At 48.6% G+C, this 21,381-nt stretch overlaps 1 protein-coding gene across 2 annotated transcripts; it reads left to right on the forward strand.

Annotated features, from left to right (window-relative positions):
* Positions 1-34: 34 nt before the first annotated feature.
* PGPEP1 (pyroglutamyl-peptidase I) lies at positions 35-14,048 on the forward strand. 2 transcript variants are annotated; one of them, XM_066566285.1, is made up of 5 exons: positions 35-143; positions 3,049-3,101; positions 9,472-9,588; positions 10,831-11,063; positions 12,112-14,048. In XM_066566285.1, the coding sequence occupies exons 4-5, from the start codon at positions 10,858-10,860 to the stop codon at positions 12,302-12,304; spliced, it is 399 nt and encodes a 132-aa protein (XP_066422382.1). In that variant the 5' UTR covers positions 35-143; positions 3,049-3,101; positions 9,472-9,588; positions 10,831-10,857; the 3' UTR covers positions 12,305-14,048. The 2 variants fall into 2 exon arrangements, with proteins under 2 accessions (XP_066422382.1, XP_066422381.1); XM_066566284.1 differs by lacking the exon at positions 35-143 and adding an exon at positions 377-490.
* The last annotated feature ends 7,333 nt before the right edge of the window (positions 14,049-21,381 follow it).

Genomic DNA, 21,381 nt, shown 5'->3' on the forward strand with positions numbered 1-21,381 from the left:
GCCGCGCCGCGCCGCCCGGTCCGCGCCTTTGCGGCGGCACCGCCCGGGACTGGCCGCGCCGGGACGCGCTCCGCACCTCCCGGTACCGCGGCCGCGCTTCGTGCTGCCCCACAGCCAGGCACGGAACCCCCGCGAGGCGCAGGGTGAGCGTTTTATTTAACCAAACCCTCCCCCCGAGTCCCGCCGCTGAGGTGGGCGAGCGGGAACCCCTCGGGCTGCGCCGCGCACGGGCGCTCCCGGTGATCGGTAACGGGTGAAGGGCTCCAGGCCGTCCCGCGGCGGGACTTCCGCCGCGGCGGCGGAAGCGGCGGGCCCGGGCGGCGCGGGGCGGGGCGGGCGGCGCGGGGCGGGGCCGCGCTCAGTGCGGGGCGGCGGCGGCGGCGGGACGGGACGGACAGACAGACAGACAAACGGGACGGGACGGGACGGGACAGGACGGGACGGGACGGAGCCGCGATGGAGAAGCCGCGGCGGGCGGTGGTGGTGACGGGTACGGGGCGGTGAGAGGGGAAATGCGGGGGGGGGGGGGGGGGTTACCGGGGGACCCCGTCCCTGCCGGGGCAGTTTTGGGGGAGCCCTTCCCCAATTGAGGGGGGGCTGCCAGGGAAGGGCAGGGCTGGGGGGGTTAAAGGGTCTGGGGGTGCAGCTGGGGGACCCCTGCTCTGCGCCGAGGAGCAGCTTTGGGGATCCTTTTCCTGCCTAAAGTGGCCGCGGGTAGGGGTGAGACCCCTCCCCGAATTGACGGGGGGCTTGGAGGGGCCGCTTCTGTGTGATGGGGAATTTTGGGGACCCCTTCACCACAAGGCTTGGAGGGGGCACTTGGGGACCTCTTCCCTGAGATAAGTGGGGGATCCCGTCCCTAAGGTGAGAGGGGGGTCCGCTGTCCCATCATGGGGGGACTGAATGGGGACTGGGGGCTGTCCCCTCGGGGGGCTGTTTTGGGGGGGCTGCCCCCTGTGTAGGGCGATAAGTGGGGGTGCAGGGCAGCGTTTGGGGGACTTTGGCTCAGGGGTACAGCAGTGAGGGGCTTTTCTAGCATTTATCCATCCAGCTGGCGCTTGGATCCCCTTTTTCCATGCGTGACCCCATCCCAAAGGTCTGCTCTTCGCCAGAAGAAGGGAATCGATCCTCCCAAGGAGCAGGAAAACCGATTTGGGGCGCAGGGAGGGGGGGGAATCCCGCTCTGAGCACCCCACCCTGAGCCCCCAAGGTGTGGGAGCTGCTCCCCAAAGCAGCCCCGAGGCGCTGGAGGGGAAGAATGAGCGAGAGGCCCCGGCGGTGTCAGCCTCCCCCCGGGGTACAAAGGCAGCTCGGGGTGATTTGTGGGTGAGGCCGTCCTGTGACAAATGGGGAACTGGCCCAAACTATTCAGGTCTTCCCCCGGCAGCTGAAGCTGAGGCCGTTTGAATAGCAGAGCCGCCGTAACCACGGGCAGAAAGTGCCTTTTCGCAGGGAGCAGGTGGCGGATCCTGCCTTTCCCAGCCCCAAATCCAGCGTGGAGCGGCGGTGACTAAACAGAAAACTTGCGTCAGGAGACGTTCTGCTTGCTGCTCAAGGCTCCTCCACGCTCTTTTTTTTTCCCCTTTTTTTTTTTTTTTTTTTGGTGAATTTCAGCGAAGTCTGGTTGCAAAGAAAGCAGCGGTTGCCTCGTGAGCTGTGCCCCCTGTTCGATAACTCCGTGGATGTTCGGGTGGAATTCCCAGTTCAGGACTGGGGACGGTGTCGTGTTCCCTGTGGGTCCCCCCCGGCCCGGGCTGGCCGAGGATAAACGTTATTTGTGCACAATTTCTTTTTTAGAACTCGTTAAGGAGATAATCCCACGGCCATCCCCTGCAGCTGGTTTTAGTGCTAATGAGCCTTGCGGGGCTGGATGTGCTCCGTGGGCTCGGGTGCTGCCCACAAAGTTCCCTCTGTTCCCGGATGAGGCAGAGCAGGGATAACCCCAGCTGTGTTTGTGCCACTCGGATTTGGAATTTGGAGCAAGGGAACCCTGCCCTGTGCCTGGGCACCTGTGGAATTTCAGCCTTTCCCCGGCTGAGTTGTTAAAACGTGGATTTCGTTTCTTTTGTGGGATTGTCACGCTTTATTTGGGGATTCAGCTCCAAGGAGCCGTGTGGGACTCGCAGAAACAGCTGGGAAGGCATTAATTTGCCTCCTTCCCCTGTCATGGTTTGTCTCACACCCCTGCAGTTCTGCTCACAGGAAAACACCCCCGGCATTTTGGGTTTTGTGGGAATATTTATTTTGGAGAGCTGGGTTGAGATCCACGGGCGGGGACGAGCCCCACGCTTGGGAAATTCCTGCTGAGGTGCAGCCTCACCTGGCTGGGCAGAATTAATGTCTCCTAATTGCACCAGGCTCGGAGGGCAAGGCTGACATCTGAAATGAAAGCATATCGACGTTACGCCCAGATAAATTGCCCAACCTTTGTGTGCTTGCTCAGGGAGAGAGAGAAAAAAAAAATAATAATAAAAAGATATTATGGATTACCAGTTAACTCCAAAGTTATTCATTAGGAATTTGGAGGTGCTGAAGGAAGTGGTTTTGATAACACCCTGGTAGCCTTTGCTGGGCTGTGGGTGGGCTGTCAACAGCTCTGTTTGTTTCCTTGGGAGGTGTAATTAATGCTAACGAAGATCTTGGAGAGGACCCTGAGCGGAGAAGGAACATTTGAGGCAGGCTTGTGGAAGCATCTGCTGTGGGCTGAAGCAATCAGGAATAGAAAATCCAATCATGATTCTAATTCTGTGCCATCGGGCAAGTTAGCTGGTAATAACCAATTTTTCTAACCTGGGCAGGAAGGAAAATTCTCCTCCCCAAGAAAAGAAAAACAAGCTTCTTTTCAAGCAAGTTATTGTTTTCCTTCACTGTACAAGGCTGGAGTTGAAATATTTTAGTGCGGGTGCCTTGTTTGATACTCAGGTGTAAAGAAATAAGGATTGAGAGGTAGAAGTGGAGGTTTTTTGGTTTTTTTTTTTTTCCAGGAAAGCTCAAACCTCTTTGCAACTTCAAGTTGAGTCAAATCCGTGAATTTTTCTTCCCTTGCAGGGTTTGGGCCGTTTGGAGAGCACGCTGTGAACGCCAGCTGGATTGCAGTTCAGGTAACCCCTGAATTTTCCTCTTGGGAGGTGTCAAAATGGAGGACAAATCCCTACAAATTTGGGTTTTCAGCTCTTTTTATCACTTACAACTTCTCCTGGAGCTCTCTGCAGATACCCAGATGGTCAGCTGGATAATGTTTGATTCCCTGCTCAGAAAACACTCCCTGAGCTGGTGGAGTTTAACGAGACTGAGTTAATGTAGCTGAGGCAAGTAAGGAATTAAGGAATTCCCAGCTTTGGGTGCTTTTTAAATGGGGCAGGGAGCTTGGAATCTTCCTCTGCCCCGGAGAATTCCAAACAAACAAACAAACAAACCAGCCCAGAGGAATCTGGGTGTTTTTTCTCTTAGTTCTGGCCTGAAGCTGGGCCAGCTGGTTCACCTTTAAACCCAGCCTCATCCCTGAGAGGAGGCTCTGGTGCAGTTGAGTGTCAGAGTCTGATCCCAGAGCTGCCTCGTTTCCCCCTCTGAACGCTCCCTTCTCTGCCTGGGAGAGTTGCTGGGCAAATGCTTCTCCTGCCTGCTCAGGAAAATCAGCTTTTTGCCACTTGCAGCTCTGTGCCTGCCTGGGCACATCCCTGAAATCTGGAATATCCTGGGAGGGAATCATCCAACAGCTCCTGGCCGTGCACGGGACACCCCAAAATCCCCACCCCGAGCCCAGGAGTTCATCTGGGTGAGGCTGACACCCCACAAATGAGGCAAGAAGAGGAAGTTGAGCTCTTTTTGATGGAATTAAGGTTTTTTTTTTTTGCTGTAAAAACACTTTTCACAGGGGCGGTGCTGCCACATTATCCCACTTCCTCCTTCTTTGTCACTTCTGGATGGGGTTTGTGGCAAAGCCCCTGGGAATTCCATGGTACCTTTTAGTACAGTTGCCCAGGGAATTAAATCTGTTTTTCTCCCCACCACATCTCTCTCCCCTTCAGAGCTCTGAGATTAATATCTTCTTCCAAATGCTTTTAAATTAAATCACAAACTCTAATCAATTACAGCCAACTCACGTCCAGCTGCCCGATGTGTTGGCTGGTGGGAGAAGACCAAAACCTTTGCCTCCAAGAGCTTCTTTTGGGAATGAATTTATTTAAGTTTGGGTCAGTTTGGAGGAATATGCAGGTTGTGGATGGTGGGGGAAAAAACAAACAAAATACAGGACGTTCCTAAAACTCAGAAGTGAGGCTCAGTGATTTGGTTTGCTCTTGCTGGGGTGGTGTCAGCTGTTGTAAAAAGCTGCTTTTATTTTAGAGGAGACAGACAAAAGGGTGCTTTTGGAGCAGGAGGAGTGGTGGGTGTTGAGATGTTGCTTGGAAAAAAAAAATAAAAATAAACAAACCTAAAGAGAAACAGCTCGAGGCGGAGAGGCGGCTGCTCAGCTGTGTGGCTGATGGATGAAGTCATCCCCTCTGTCTAAAATCCGTTTTTAGGGGCTTGGGGGATGGCAAAATTCAGAACTAGGGGTGTTTTGGGTGGATAAACTGAGAATTGGGGGTGTTTGGAGTGGCCGAACTCAGAATTTGGGATGTTTTGAGTGGATTTGGGGTGTTTTGAGTGGCTGAACTCAGAATTGGGGATGTTTTGGGGTGGCTGAACTCAGAATTGGGGATGTTTTGAGTGGATAAACTCAGGATTGGGGATGTTTTGAGTGGATTGGGGATGTTTGAGTGGATTGGGGATGTTTTGCTTAGCTAAACTCAGAATTTGGGATGTTTGGGGTGGATAAACTCAGAATTGGGGATGTTTGGGGTGGATTTGGGATGTTTTCAGTGGGTGAGCTCAGAACTGGGGATGTTTTGAGTGGATTTGGGATGTTTGGGGTGGATAAACTCAGAACTGGGAATGTTTTGAGTGGCTAACTCAGAATTGGGGATATTTGGGGTGGATTGGGGATGTTTTCAGTGGGTAAGTTCAGAATTGGGGATGTCTGGGGTGGATAAACTCAGAATTGGGGATGTTTGGGGTGGATTGGGGATGTTTGGGGTGGATAAACTCAGAATTGGGGATGTTTGGGGTGGATTTGGGATGTTTTCAGTGGGTGAGCTCAGAACTGGGGATGTTTTGAGTGGATTTGGGATGTTTGGGGTGGATAAACTCAGAACTGGGAATGTTTTGAGTGGCTAACTCAGAATTGGGGATATTTGGGGTGGATTGGGGATGTTTTCAGTGGGTAAGTTCAGAATTGGGGATGTTTGGGGTGGATAAACTCAGAATTGGGGATGTTTGGGGTGGATTGGGGATGTTTTCAGTGGGTAAGCTCAGAATTGGGGATGTTTGGGGTGGATTGGCGATGTTTTGAGTGTCTAAACCCAGAACTTGGGGATGTTTTGAGTGGCTAAACCCAGAACTGGGGATATTTGGGGTGGATTTGGGATGTTTTCAGTGGGTGAGCTCAGAACTGGGGATGTTTTGAGTGGATTTGGGATGTTCTGAGTGTCCAAACGCAGACCTTGGGGATGTTTTGAGTACAAACCGGAGGCTCGGGGTCGGGATTATTGTGAGTGAAAACATCAGCTGGGAGGCAGCGGGGAGGATTTGCCTTTCCTTCCCCTGTCTCAGCCCCCAGAGGCCCAGACAAAAAGGAACAGCATGTCTTTGAGCCCGGCTGAGGTGGGCATTGTGCAACTTTCAGACGGGGACTTCACGGAGCGGAGGGGACACAAAGGCGTGTCTGAGTTCCCGAATCCCAGACGCTGTGATCTGCATTTTAATAGCAGAAAAATCAATTAAACAATCTTTCTAAATCCTTCCTAGCTCCAGGGCTCGGCTAGTTCTGGTTTATTACGTCTTTTTATTGTGCTGCATCCCGAGGATAAAATTCTCTCCCTTTTTTTTTATTTTTTTTTCGTTTTGCTTTCACTGCCCCTGGTTTTATTTGGGTTCTCCCACAGAACGCGGGCACGGTGTGAGTTTGCCCTGGAAGTGCACTGGATTTCTGTCTGGTTTTGCAAGCTGACTGATTTTTACACATGGCTACCTTAAATAGTGGCAGCAGCAATCTAACAGCGCTGCTGAAATGAAAAGTTTCGAAATTTCACCCAAAAAAAAAGGCCCCAGTGAAATGTTTGGGTTTTTACTCCTGGGGGAGAGCTTTCCTATAAAATTAGCAGGAAGAAAAATTCCTTTCTGCTTTATTTTAAGGCTCACAGCAAAAACCACTCCGTGTTAATTTGGGTTTGCTGTTTCGAGTTTTCATCATTTTAATCTTTCAGTTCAGGATTTTTTTTTAATTTTTTTTTTCCCATGGGTGCAGCTTTTGCTGGGGAGGGACTTGCAAGAAGAAATCACTAAAATGAGCTTTTCTCAACTGGTTTTCTGCCCTCCCTGCTGTGACTTAGGTGTGGACACAGGTGTGACCTGTGGACTGTGAAGCTGCTGGGCTCCTTCATCCCCCCTAAAGTGCTTCTGGCTGAGGAGGAGGAGGAGGAGGAGGAGGAGAGAGGTCAGGGTGCATTTTGACATTAGGAAGGACAATTGCTGTCAGGGTGTCTAGACAGACCTGATAAGGATATTAGAGGCTCACAAAGAGCAGCATTGTGGAGGGGTCAGGGAATGGGTCACACATGTTCTGTGTGCTCTGGTTGTCAGGTGGACAGGGCTGGGGGGCAGAGCTTGTTCAGGGAGGGGGGGAAGGTCACAAACATCTTCATTATGGAGCGCTGGGCTTGGTTAAAGGAAAAGTTCCGGCCTGGTAAAGTTAAGGTTTAAGTGGCTGGAGGGTTCTCTTTTCATCCAGCAAAACTTGCCACCATCAAATCAATCCATCCTCAGGAGCTGTTCCCAATCCCCACCACCAAATCCATCCTCAGGAGCTGTTCCCAATCCCCACCACCAAATCCATCCCCAGGAGCTGTTCCCAATCCCCACCACCAAATCCATCCTCAGGAGCTGTTCCCAATCCCCACCACCAAATCCATCCTCAGGAGCTGTTCCTGATCCCCACCACCAAATCCATCCCCAGGAGCTGTTCCCAATCCCCACCACCAAATCCATCCCCAGGAGCTGTTCCCAATCCCCACCATCAAATCCATCCCAGGAGCTGTTCCCAGTCCTCACCATCAAATCCATCCCAGGAGCTGTTCCCGATCCCCACCACCAAATCCATCCTCAGGAGCTGTTCCCAGTCCTCACCACCAAATCCATCCCAGGAGCTGTTCCCAATCCCCACCATCAAATCCATCCCAGGAGCTGTTCCCAATCCCCACCATCAAATCCATCCCAGGAGCTGTTCCCAGTCCCCACCATCAAATCCATCCCAGGAGCTGTTCCCAGTTCTCACCACCAAATCCATCTCTAGGATCTTTTTCCTTCCCAACCACCAAATCCATCCCAGGAGCTGTTTCTGAATCCTCACCACCAAATCCATCCCCAGGAGCTCTTCCCTTCCCAACCACCAAATCCATCCCCAGGAGCTGTTTCCTTCCTTCCCTACCAACAAATCCATCCCCAGGAGCTGTTCCCAATCCCCACCATCAAATCCATCCCAGGAGCTGTTCCCAATCCCCACCATCAAATCCATCCCAGGAGCTGTTCCCAATCCCCACTATCAAATCCATCTCTAGGATCTTTTTCCTTCCTCACCACCAAACCCATCCCCAGGAGCTGTTTCCTTCCTTCCCTACCAACAAATCCATCCCCAGGAGCTCTTTCCTTCCCAACCCTTCACCTTCACTTCTCATTATTATTAACACTCCTAAAAAGTGTTTATTCTCCCCCTGAAGAGGCTGGCTGGTGGCTGAACACTCTCATCTGTAAACTCCTTTATTGAGGCTCCAGGTAAGGTTTTGAAGGCAGATTTGTGCAGGTTTGTGCATCCCTTCCATCCAGCTGTGCTAATGAATGTCTGAGTGTGCCAGACACTAATCAATACAGCCAGGCTTTAATATCAGCCTTGCCCTGGGAGGCAGAGCCTGTGATTTATCATCCCTGCTCATACCTGCTGCTCTCTGAAAGTGTCACTTTGGCCTTTCTGGCTGTTTTAGTTATCTTAAATCTTGTTACATCCCTGTGGTTCGGCTGTACAAGTGTGAAAGGTGTTTTTTCCCTCAGTAGAAAACCACTCATGCCGATAAAAACACAGAAAAACGATGGCAGGACACTGCTCACGTTAAATGGGGGAGGCCTCAAACCTCAACTTGTCTTCTCCTTTCAAGTGCCTTTAATTTTTAATTTTTAACCTGGGGGAATACAAGGCTGGAGAGTGAAAACAGCTGATCTGCAAGGAGGAAAATAAAACCTGAGAATTGCTTCAAAGAGCAGCTCGTGGCTCTGGTGACCGAATCCAAACCTGGAAAGGAGATAAATTCAGATTAAAAATTCAGGAATATTTTGAAATATCCTTTGGTAGTTGGATGGCTTTTACCTGTTCCTACCTCAGCTCCACAGGAACATGTATTTTGGACATTTTTGGTGACAAGGGGAGAGCTTGGTCCGGGTTTGATGCTGCAGGGATTCCTTAAATATGAGGGGCAAGATCTCTTCTCCCACTGGAAAAATGCTTTCCTGCTGTTACCTGGCTCCAAAGTTCAGCCTCAGCTGATGTTTTTGGTTTGTTTTTTTTTTTTCAGACGTTTCAGACCTTATGGGTGTTTCCTTGAGCTCTGGGAAGTTTGGGGTTGGTGGCTCTGAGGAGCAAAGCTCCAACTGGAGCCTTACTGGAGAGAGCAGGGGGAGCTCCCAGTTTTGGGATCAAACGGTGCTTTCCAGTCAGAAATACTGGGGAGAAAATAAAAAAAACAAACCCTTTCCTCTGGTTTTAAAGTCTTTGCAAGGTATTTAACAGCCACTTTGTGTTTGAAAAGGTTTGGAGGAAATTGGCTCCGTTTATTGCCAGGATATTTGGGATGTTTTCATGGCAGAGAGGGAGAAATCATTTACTGGGTTCGCTGAATCACCACAGCCCTGAGAGCTCTTTATCTGGAAATAAATGTGAAATTACTCTGCGGGCCAGCAGCCCTGGGTGATGGATAAAACCCTGCCAGTCCCAGCTTCCCCACATTTCACTCCTTGGAAGAAGCAGGATTGTGGCTGTCTCCCTCTATAAATATCAGAGCCAAGGTTTCCCTGGCAGCGTGGGTGTTGCTGGTAACTATTGTCAGTTAAATGTTGATTTCTTTGTCACACACCCATCAGAGCCACACAAACGGTTCTGTGGGTGAAACTCTTCTTCCACACAGGTGGGGAGATGCCTTTGTTGTTGCCATTATGGGTTTGGGGTTTTTACATTGCTGTGAACTCGCTGCAGGTGCTGTTTACGAGCTTACACAACCTGGTGTAAACTGTGTGTTCGCTCCTCACCCTGCCGTTGAACCTTCCAGGGGTAAATCTTCTGCTCACCTGTGTCTGACCATCTTGGTTTTGCTTTGCTGGTGTTTTTAGGAGCTGGAGAAGCTGGGGCTGAGGGATGATGTGGATCTGCACGTCTATGAGGTCCCTGTTGAGTACCAGACCGTGCAGAGACTCATTCCTGCCTTGTGGAAGAAGCACAGTCCCCAAGTGAGTGAGTCAAGGGAGGAGGAAAAAACCACCCAGCCAAGGGTTGGACCTGCAGTGGGCACCATGTGAAGTCTCCTTTTTCATGTATTCCCTCAGCCTGGCAGTCCCTGGCTGGATTTTTTCCTCTTTTGTGGTGAGGAATTTGTAGGATTTTACATCTCGGAGTGCTGCAGCTCCCGGGAGCAGTGGGTGTGAAGGGGCCACTGCAAGGCACAATTCCTCCCAAGAATATTTCTGGGTTTCACATTCTCTAAACCTCAGAGAAAGGAAAAACACAATTCTCATCATTTGCTGTGCCTGTGTTTGTGCCACAGCAGAATGCAATGTGGGGACTGTTCACCCCACAGTGAGGGTGGTTTGGTTCCTTGGCCTGTCAGGGCCAAGTGTGCAGCCCCACATTTCTCTGCACAGAGAAAAGCAAGGCACGGTTCTTCCCAAGAATATTTCTGAGATTCACATTCTCTGAAGCTCAGAGAAACGAAAAACACAATTCTTGTCTCATTTGCTGTGCCTGTGTTTGGCTCCTTGGCCTATCAGGGCCAAGTGTGTAGCCCCACATTTCTCTGCACAGAGAAAAGCAAGGCACAATTCCTCCCAAGAATATTTCTGAGATTCACATTCTCTGAACCTCAGAGAAAGGGAAAACCCAAATCTTACCATTTGCTGTGCCTGTGTTTGTGCCGCAGCAGAATGCAATGTGGGGACTGTTCACCCACAGTGAGGGTGGTTTGGTTCCTTGGCCTGTCAGGAAATAGCCCCACATTTCTCCTCACAGAGAAAAGCAAGGCACAGTCCTTCCCAAGAATATTTCTGGGTATTATTTCTGAACCTCAGAGAATGATCAAAACAATTCTTAACCATCCCAGCACAGGTTGGACTTGATGACCTTAGAGGTCTCTCCCAACCTCATTATTCTGGGGTTCTGTGGGATTCTGGGGTTCTGTGGGATTCTGGGGTTCTGTGGTTGTGGGATTCTGGGATTCTGGGGTTCTGTGGGATTCTGGGGTTCTGTGGGATTCTGGGGTTCTGTGGTTGTGGGATTCTGGGGTTCTGTGGGATTCTGGGGTTCTGTGGGATTCTGGGGTTCTGTGGTTGTGGGATTCTGGGGTTCTGTGGGGTTCTGTGCTTGTGGGATTCTGGGGTTCTGTGGTTGTGGGATTCTGGGGTTCTGGGATTCTGGGGTTCTGGGATTCCGTGATCGGGATTTTGCACAACCCAGCCCCGTCCCTTCTCCCCTGGCAGCTGGTGGTCCACGTGGGCGTGTCGGGCATGGCCACCACTGTCACCCTGGAGAAGTGTGGCCACAACGTGGGCTACAAGGGGCTGGACAACTGTCGCTTCTGCCCGGGCTCGCAGTGCTGCGTGGAGGGCGGCCCCGAGTGCATCGACTCCATCATCGACATGGACGCCGTCAGCAGCAGGGTCTCTGCCCTGGGCCTGGATGTCACTGTCACCATCTCCAAGGACGCTGGCAGGTGTGGGCTGTTGGCATCTCGGTGCGGGGGTTCCGTGCTGCTCTCTCCTTGTTGCAAAGGTCTCGCACCTGCTTGGTGCTCTCTCGTGGGCAGCTCCTCGGAGCACTGGCTCCTTCACAAAGCAGCCACCTGACTCCAGTTCCCTTCTCAACCAGCTTTTTAACATATATATATTTAAATTATATTTATATATATTCATATATATTTTTTATATATTTATATATATTCATATATATTTTTATAGATATTTATGTACATTCATATATATTTTTATATATGTTTATATATATTCATATATATTTTATATATATTTATTTACATTCATATATATTTTTATAGATATTTATATACATTCATATATATTTTATATATATTTATATATATTCATATATATTTTTATATATATTTATTTACATTCATATATCTTTTTATAGATATTTATATACATTCATATATATTTTTATATATATTTATTTACATTCATATATCTTTTTATAGATATTTATATATATTCATATATATTTTTTATATATTTATTTACATTCATATATATTTTTATATATATTCATATATATTCATATATATTTTTATATATATTTATATATATAAAAACGTATATACAAAACTTTATAAAAATTCCTGCCTTGCATCCCCCTAAGTCCCAGGATGCCACCATGATGCTGAACGATGGGGACCCTACAGCTCATTTTATCTGGGTATTTTTCCTTTTTTTTCACTGAATAATCAGTGAAAATTATTATTATTATTATTATTATTATTATTATTATTATTATTATTATTATTATTATTATTATTATTATTATTATTATCATTATTATTGTCATTATCATTATTATCACTATTATCATTATTATTAATTATTAATTATTAATTATTATATAAGATATTATTATTTTTATTATTATTATTATTATTATTATTATTATTATTATTATTATTATTATTATTATTATTATTATTATTATTATTTTTATTTTTATTTTTATTTTTATTTAATTTTTTTTTCACTGAATAATCTGTGTTCCAGGTACCTCTGTGACTTCACCTACTACACCTCCTTGTACCAGAGCCATGGGAGGTCAGCGTTTGTCCACGTGCCTCCTCTGGGGAAACCTTACTCTGCAGAACAGCTGGGCCGGGCCCTGCAGGCCATCATAGAGGAAATGCTGGATTTTTTGGAGCACTCTGAAGACAAAATCAATTGTCAACATGAACACTGAGCAGCCTGGCCGGGAGCTCTCCTAGTATTGCACTTCCAAAATTTTCCCTGCTCTGCTGAAGTGTTGTGGGGGAAAAACAAAAAAACAAAAAAAAAAAAAAAAGAAAAAATCAAGCAACAGTTCCAGACCCAGAATTGGAGACGTCAAAAAAAAAAAAAAGAAAAAAGAAAAAAAAAAAAAAAGGAAAATTCTACAAATTCTGCTTAGAAATTAACTCTTTTTGTTGTTGTTGTTGAATCTGTGAGCTCCAGCCTGAGCAGCAAAGGATTCAGAATCTCTTCTCTAGGACACCTGCAGCTCCAGATTCCTGAGGGGTTTGTGCTGGGAGCTCCAGGGAGGTTCCCAGCTCACCCAAACCCTCTCGTGGCCAATCCTTGACCTGAAAGCTTTGAAAGGTTTGCTGTCCGTTGGCTTTGGGTTTGTTTTCGCCCTCTCCTGACCCAAATTCCAGGTGATGGTGTGGAAGGACAGCTGGAGCTGTGGGGTTGGCTTGGAAAGCAGAGTTTGGTGGGCATGAGGGGCCTGGAATTGCTTGGCTGGAATGGGAAATGATTTTGGGCACTGATTCCTCACTCCACATCCTCCAGACACCTCAGGCTCCTTAGCTGCAGTGGGAGGATGTGCCCGGGATTCTTTTGGAACCCAAACCCAGCTGGATTTTTTTTTATTTTTAATTTTTGGAGCCTGATCCTAAAATCTTCCCAAATCTCTTTTTCTCTCTCGGCACCTCCCTTCCTCAAGGACCTCCTGTACCAAACACCTCGGTTCAAATGTGTCCAGAACCAATCACTGATGGATAAAGAGCTTTGCTGAGGGCCCCTTTCCCCACGGGAGATCTTTACCCTGGTGCTCCACGCTGGTTTTGAGGTGAAGGTTGAGTAATTTATCATTTCCCCAGCTGCAGATTCCCCCCTCGTGCTCCAGGTTAGGAGAGCGACGTTGAGCTGAGATCCCGATCCCACCTGGATTTGAGTGGGGGCATTAAAATGCAGATGGAAATCTTCAAAATCCCTGAAAAAAAAAATAATCAAATGTCGGCTCTTCAAGCCAATCCCACTGCCTGGGAAGCAGAGGCAGAGATTTGAAATGAAGGAATTTTGCTCCAAGTGAGGATTCCAGGCTCTTTCCTGGCGTCCCCTCCCAATGGGAGGGTTCAGAAGTGGGAATTTCTGGGAATTTCCCCAGGAATCCTTTTGGATCCCAGCAGGTGGGTGATGCTGGTCCCGTGGGGAGATTTGCTGCCAAATTTTGGGATTGCAGCAAAAAAAACCCAAAAAAACCAAAAAACCCAGCTGAATTTGGAGCAGGACCAGACGCAACCCTGGGAGCTGAGGCCTCGTGGAGAGGCCGCTTGGATGGGGAGAGGGCTGTGATGCTTTTACAAATAGATAGAATTATATCTATAAGCAGCATTTTAAAGGTTCTTCAACCCCGTGGTTTTGAATTTCTCTGGTGCTGACTGGCTCTGCTATTGTAACTCTCAGTGAGAGCTGCCCTGGTGACAAAACCACTCCTTGTAAAGCCCAGGATGGGACAGGAACTCTGCAGCTGAGGGCACCTGGGCAGGAGGATGTTTTTGGGTAGACCCAAGGAAATTCCTTCTCTGTTCTCCATCCTCCAGGCCTTCCTTGCTCAGAGGAATTTGCCTTCAAGTGAAATATTGTCACTCCCATCCACTCCGAGGTAGCACTTGTCAGATTTCCTGATTAGTAATTTATTTTATTTAATGTTTTGTTGAAATCTTCGTGCTTTGACACAGTTGTTTTTTGATTTTTTTTTTTTTTTTGTGTGTGATTAGTTGAGCTCCTTATCCCCATAGGATTTATTCCTTTGTTGGTGGGATGTTTTTTTTTTTGTCCTGGGTGGTTTTTAGCTGCTAAACCTGGGGAAGAAGAAATATCCCAGGGGGGTTTGGTGCTGGAGTAATCCCCAGGAAAGAGAGAAAAACAAAACAGAATTAATTCAGTTCTGATGTCACCGTGGGTGAAATGGAAGTGGGAAATCAACTGGGCTGGTGAGGCCAGGCTGAAATTCCAAGGGTGGAATCTCGGGAGGGACCCACAGAGGGGTCAGGGAGGGATCAGCATCTCCAGGCGAGATGTTCCCTGTCCGTCTGTCCGTCTGTCCACCCCTGGTTCTGCACCCCTGGGTGTGCTTGGGGGTGCCCTGGATGGGTCTGGGGTGCCCTGGATGGGTCTGGGGGTGCCCTGGGTGTGTCTGAGGGTCCCCTGGCACTTCTGGGGTGCCCTGGGTGTCCCCCGGCTGTTCTGGGGGTGCCCTGGCAGTGCTGGGGGTGCCCTGGCAGTGCTGGGGGTGCCCTGGGTGTGTCTGGGGTGCCCTGGGTGTGTCTGGGGGTGTCCTGGGGGTGCCCTGGATGTGTCTGGGGGTGTCCTGGGGGTGCCCTGGCAGTGCTGGGGGTGCCCTGGATGGGTCGGGGTGTGCCCTGGGTGTGTCTGGGGGTGTCCTGGGGGTGCCCCGGCAGTTCTGGGTGTGCCCTGGATGTGTCTGGGGGTGTCCTGGGGGTGCCCCGGCAGTTCTGGGTGTGCCCTGGATGTGTCTGGGGGTGCTCTGGCAGTGCTGGGTGTGCCCTGGATGTGTCTGGGTGTGTCTGGGGGTGCCCTGGATGTGTCTGGGTGTCCCCTGGGGGTGCCCTGGCAGTGCTGGGGGTGTCCTGGGGGTGCCCTGGCAGTGCTGGGGGTGCCCTGGGTGGGTCTGGGGGTGTCCTGGGGGTGCCCTGGCAGTGCTGGGGGTGCCCTGGATGGGTCTGGGGGTGCCCTGGGTGGGTCTGGGGGTGTCCTGGGGGTGTCCTGGCAGTGCTGGGTGTGCCCTGGATGTGTCTGGGTGTGTCTGGGGGTGCCCTGGATGTGTCTGGGTGTCCCCTGGGGGTGCCCTGGCAGTGCTGGTGGCCCAGGATCCTGCAGCAGGGAGCTCAGACAGCAGCAGGTCCGTGGGCAGAGCCGCTTCCCACGTGGGTTTGTTCAGCCTGGGGAGTTCAATCCTGTTCAGCACCTAAAAATATTCATTTTTCTGGCTGCTCTCTGCTGTTCCAGGGGAAAATCCAGAGCCAGCTCTGTGCCTGCCGGGGCCTGGGGGCTGCAGTGCCCGGCCTTGGCTGTGTCACCATTGAAAATCCCATTTTTGGGGAGGATTTTGGGCGTTGCTTTTCCTCCTGATCTGTTTGTGGGAAGCTCCATGTGGTCAGTTCCTTAGAAAACATAATTTATTTTATACTCTCTTTTTGTGGGGAGGCGTTTTGGGAAGTTAGCCTGAGGTTGTGTTTATAAAAGGTGTCTTGGTGGTAGAGCAGTTTCCTGTAGCCCAGCTGGGGAAAAATGGCATTAAACTAATTTTATTTAATGTGACCTAAATTAAATACTTTGGGGTTGGGATTTTTGGGGTTTTTGGTTGTGGTTTTTTTTTTTTTTAAGCTGCTTTGTTTGTTTTTGGTTTGGTTTGGTGGGGTTTTTTTGGGGGGTTTTTTTTGGGTTTTTTTTTTTTGGTTTTTTTTTTTGTCCAATTCACAAAGCTTTTCCTATTTTCCTAAAACAGATCCCTCTTTTCTTTGGGAATAGGACATCAAACCGATGCAGAGCTTCAAAAAGCTGATGCTTCTTGCTAAATCCTATTTGCTTTCCACATCATCAATTAACAGAATTTGCTCATTTGCACTGACTGGGAGACCTGCTGCCAACCCCAAAAAAATTTGTGCTGGTGAATAAAAGCACAGGAAGTCCAGGTGGAGCTCATTCCCCTGCCTGCAATGTGGGAAAAAATGTAAAAAAAAATCTGAAATTTCAGGGTGCTGTGAGTGCAAAATCATCTCTGGGGATAAAGGTTCATGGGGGAAATGGGGCTGAGGAGTTTTGGTGTGGAAGAGAGGATTTAGGGACGTTCTGCTGGATTGGGTCTGGCGTCCTTTACCTGCCTGCAGCAGGGTCTGCCCCACGCGTTTGGGATGACAAAATTCAATTGTTCCAGCCCTAAAGAGCTGCAGAGGACTTTGAGGAGCTCCAGAGGCTCAGCAATGTCCCAGCTGGGGGATGCTGCTGTGGGGAGGTGAATTCAAATTGGGAAATCTGCTTTAAAACCCCAGGAAAAAGGAGTTTGGGAGGCTCTTGGCCTGAAGGATTCCTGGAGGTGAATTAAAATTTGGAAATTTGCTTTAAAACCCCAGGAAAAAGGAATTTGGGAGGCTCTTGGCCTCAAGACATCCTGGAGGTGAATTAAATTAGGAAATTTTATTTAAAATCCCAGGAAAAAGGAGTTTGGGAGGCTCTTGGCCTCAAGAATTCCTGAAGGTGAATTAAATTAGGAAATTTTATTTAAAATCCCAGGAAAAAGGAGTTTGGGAGGCTCTTGGCCTCAAGAATTCCTGAAGGTGAATTAAATTAGGAAATTTTATTTAAAATCCCAGGAAAAAGGAGCTTGGGAGGCTCTTGGCCTCAAGAATTCCTGGAGGTGAATTAAATTAGGAAATCTGATTTAAAATCCCAGGAAAAAGGAGCCTGGGAGACTCTTGGCCTCAAGAATTCCTGGAGGTGAATTAAATTAGGAAATCTGATTTAAAATCCCAGGAAAAAGGAGCTTGGGAGGCTCTTGGCCTCAGGGATTCCTGTGGGATTTGGTCCTTGGGGATCCCCCCCAGCCTGAGGGGTTCTCTGGGGTGGCTGAAGGAATTTTTGATTTTTTTGGACTTTTTGGGAATGAAAATTGGGAGTTCACCTTCCCCTGGAGCATCCCCCAAGCTCCGAAGCAGAGGGAGAGGTGGGAAGGGATGGAAAGGTCAGGAAAGAGGGTTTGGGGTGAGGTGGTGACAGAGCTCCCAGGGTTATTCCAGGTGTTCCCTGCAGGCTTGGAGACAACATTAAAAAAAAAAACAAACAAAAAAAACCCCCAAAAAAACCCTAAAAAAAACCCCTAAAAAAGTTGCTGTGGTTTGGGATAAATGTGGGAGCTGTGGGGATGGTGATGGCCAGGGCAGGGAAGCGTTTCCCTGGGGCAGGGATGTGGGAATTGTCATTCCACGGGGTTTGTGCTGCGGGAAATCCCCGTCCCCGTTCGGGGCTGAGCTCACCTGGGGCCAGGTGTGGATGTGGCATCCAAGCCCCTCCCTGTGTCCGTGCTGACCCTTCCGGTGCCTCAGCCGCTGGAAATTGGGATTGGCCCAGGCGATCCCAGGTGCTCCCCGCACAGCGCAGGCCCCCAGGGCGGTTGGTTTGGGTAAGGAAAGGTCGGAAAAAAGATAAAAGTTTAAAAATCCGCTGAATTTCTCCTGATGCTCAAATCACCCCGAGCTGGGTCTGGGTGATCTCTGAGGTCCCTTCCAACCCAAACCATCCTGGGCTTCTCTGACTCCTTGCCCTGGTGGGGGGATTTTTTTTAGGGATTTTTTTTTTTTTTAGGAATTTTTTTAATAGGAATTGCAGGAGGAGAAGGAGGAGCTTCTTCAAACCAAAAATGGGAAAAGCCTGGAAAGGAGGGAATTGGGTGAATCCCACGCACAGGAGCTGCAGCAGTGATGATGATGATGATGATGATGATGGGCTGGCCAGGGGGACATTGAGGGTTATTTCCATTTAATTCCTGGATTTCCCACTCCAGCCGAGGCTCAGACACGGAACTGCTGCAGGGGGGGAGTGGTGGTGTCCGAAATCTGACTGAAAATCGGGATTTTAGGCATAAAAAGTATTTTCTGTGGGTTTTTTTTGTTTTTGTTTTTTTTGTTTTTATTCTGATTTCCAGATTTCACCCCACAGCGCAGGTGAAACCGTCAGCAATGAATTTGTACAGATCCTTTCCCAAAGTAACTCCCTCCCTCTTATCTCCTTTTACTGTAATACCTTATCCAATAATATTTTAACAGCCTAATTTTATTTTAATGATAGGAATTCCAGAGTTGCAAAGGCTCTTTCTAAATTTATTGACTTGGAGGAAACCCCACCCCCTTGTTGATACCATAAATACTCATCTTGATCTAGATGAATTTCTTATTTTTGCACCAGAATCCCTAAATTTTTTTTTTTTTTTTTTGCAGTATGAAGTGCACTTTTTCATAAAAAAAAAAAAAAAATCAAAAAAAAAAAAAAATCTTGTATTCCTGTCTGATGAGTGTCTTATGTGCTGAAAGGGAAATTCTGCCAAAACTCCAGAGCCGAGGGCGTTGTTCATTCTTCGAGGTGTTCACTGAGACCTGGGAATAAACCCAGTTTATTTTCAGGGCAGAACAGGGAAGGAAACGCCTCCCCACAGATGGGAATTGATGATGGGAAACGAAACCATCACTGCCCTTACAGAAAACTCCGTGGTTCTTCGAATTCCACCTTCGGGTGTTCGGCCGCGCCAGCCTGCGCAATCACAAATGTTCACTCTGATGATCAGGGAGTGCCTTGTCCTGTGCTGGGCCCACGCTTGGGAGGCAGGAGGGGATGGATTTACCCAGTGTGGGGTGGGAAAATTGGGCTGGAAACCCCTGAATTTGGTGGAGAAATCCCCATTTTTATCCCTGGGTGCTCCTCAGAGGCTGCGCTGAGCTCCCCAGGTGTGCTCACACGGGCCTGACACGGGCAGCAAACAGAGTTTGCTGCTCCATCCTCGTTTTTGGGTGGGTTAGCCCAAATCCTGAGGGTTTTGCTGCTCCATCCTCACTTTTGGTTGGGTTAACCCAAATCCTGATTATTTTGGTCTTCCATCATCATTTTTGGTTGGGTTAACCCAAATCCTGAGGGTTTTACTCTTCCATCCTCATTTTTGGTTGGGTTAACCCAAATCCTGAGGGTTTTACTCTTCCATCCTCATTTTCGTTTGGGTTAACCTAAATCTTGATTATTTCGCTGTTCCATCCTCACTTTTGGTTGAGGTAACCCAAATCCTGATTATTTTGCTCTTCCATCCTCGTTTTTGGTTGGGTTAACCCAATTCTTGAGAATTTCGCCGTCCCATTCCTCATTTTTGGTTGGGTTAACCCAATTCCTGATGGTTTTGCCGTCTCCCTTTGGGCTGAGGTGTTTGTCCTGACCCTTTCCCAGCCCTGGGGTGCTCCGTGTGTCCCTTTGTGAAGCCCCCCAGTGTCTGTGTGGGCGTCTCAGGTGTCACCTCGTGCTTGTCAGGGCTCCTGGAGCGCCAGTCCCAGCCCTCTGGGGTTTCTGTCGTGTTCTTGCAGTGCCTTGTAAATCCCAACAACCCCCATGGCCCCGAGGGGCTGTGGGGTCCCAGCTTGTACTGCCAGACTGGACTTTGTAACTGAGGATTTGAGCCCCTGTTTCAAAGGAAATAAAAGAGTTTAACTCTGACTCTTGAGTGTCCTTCACCCTCGTGGGTTTTAAAGGTGGTGGTTGGGACAAACCTGTTGCCCTGTCCACCCTAAATCCTGTCCCCAAGTGTCACACCCACATCTTCACCCCTAAATCCTGTCCCCAAGTGTCACACTCACTCCTTTACCCCTAAATCCTGTCCCCGAGTGTCACATCCACATCTTTACCCCTAAATCCTGTCCCCAGGTGTCACACCCACATCTTTGCCCCTAAATCCTGTCCCCAAGTGTCACACCCACTCCTTTGCCCCTAAATCCTGTCCCCAGGTGTCACACCCACATCTTTACCCCTAAATCCTGTCCCCAAGTGTCACATCCACTCCTTTACCCCTAAATCCTGTCCCCAAGTGTCACATCCACTCCTTTACCCCTAAATCCTGTCCCCAAGTGTCACACCCGCATCTTCACCCCTAAATCCTGTCCCTGAGTGTCACACTCACTCCTTTACCCCTAAATCCTGTCCCCAGGTGTCACACCCACATCTTTGCCCCTAAATCCTGTCCCTGAGTGTCACACCCACATCTTTACCCCTAAATCCTGTCCCCGAGTGTCACACCCACATCTTTGCCCCTAAATCCTGTCCCCAGGTGTCACATCCACTCCTTTACCCCCTCCAGGGATGGGAACTCTGTGCTGGCAGCTTTAAGGCTTCTCTCTCTCCCTGCTCAGTGTGCCTTTCCCTCCCTGCCCACATCCCAGAGCTGCAGATGGATATTCTTTATATCCTCTATATTCACTATATTCTCTATGGGATATTCTCTATATTCTCTATATTATATTCTCTGTATCCTCTATATTCTCTATATCCTCTATAGGATATTCTCTATATTCTCTATATTGTCTATAGGATATTCTCTATATTCTCTATAGGATATTCTTTATATTCTCTATAGGATATTCTCTATATTCTATTCTCTATATTCTCCATATTCTCTTTTCTATATTCTCTATATTTTCTATATTCGCTATATTCTCTGTATTCTCTTTTCGATATTCTCCATATTTTCTGTATTTTCTATATTCTCTATATTCGCTATATTCTCTGTATTCTCTTTTCTATATTCTCCATATTTTCTGTATTTTCTATATTCTCTATATTCGCTATATTCTCTGTATTCTCTTTTCTATATTTTCTGTGTTTTCTATATTTTCTGTATTCTCTGTATTCTCTATATTCTCTGTATTTTCCATAGTCTCCATATTCTCCATATTCTGTGCTGCAGGATGGGGTTTTCTTGTCCTATTCCCAGCCAGCCCCACGGCTCCAGCCTGGGGGAAGCCCCTGGGCGCTGCCCCTTGGGAAGCACAAACGTCCTGGTGCCCAAGCATCTCCAAAGAGAGAGGAAGGTGACTGTGGGGTGATGAGGACTTCCCAAGGCAGATTTCCATTTTTGGTGGTCGGACCAGAGGCATTTCCTGCCCTTTCCAGGCTGAGGGGGTTGGGAATCCGAGTTAATCTTTGACCGTGGGTGCAGCCCAGGCAGGAATTTCTTTGTCCAAGTGGAGCAGAAGTCTCATTTTTGGGAGATGCCGTAAACTCGCAGCAAAGGGGGAGAAATGTGGTTCCTGCTGTGACGGGGCAAAAGCTGCTTTTTTTTTCTTGCTGAGCCACCGTGGTTGGCTTTGATTTAGAAACATCCAAAGGTCACCTCAGCGTCCCCTCTGCTGATCTGTCCTGACAGCAGCCAGCGCTGGGAAAACTCGGGCTGTGCCTTCCCAACCATCCCACGCTGGCAGCAGAGGGACAGCCCTGAGTCCTGTCCCTCTG

Source organism: Molothrus aeneus, chromosome 27, assembly GCF_037042795.1.
Source record: "Molothrus aeneus isolate 106 chromosome 27, BPBGC_Maene_1.0, whole genome shotgun sequence".
NCBI classification, from domain to species: domain Eukaryota; kingdom Metazoa; phylum Chordata; class Aves; order Passeriformes; family Icteridae; genus Molothrus; species Molothrus aeneus.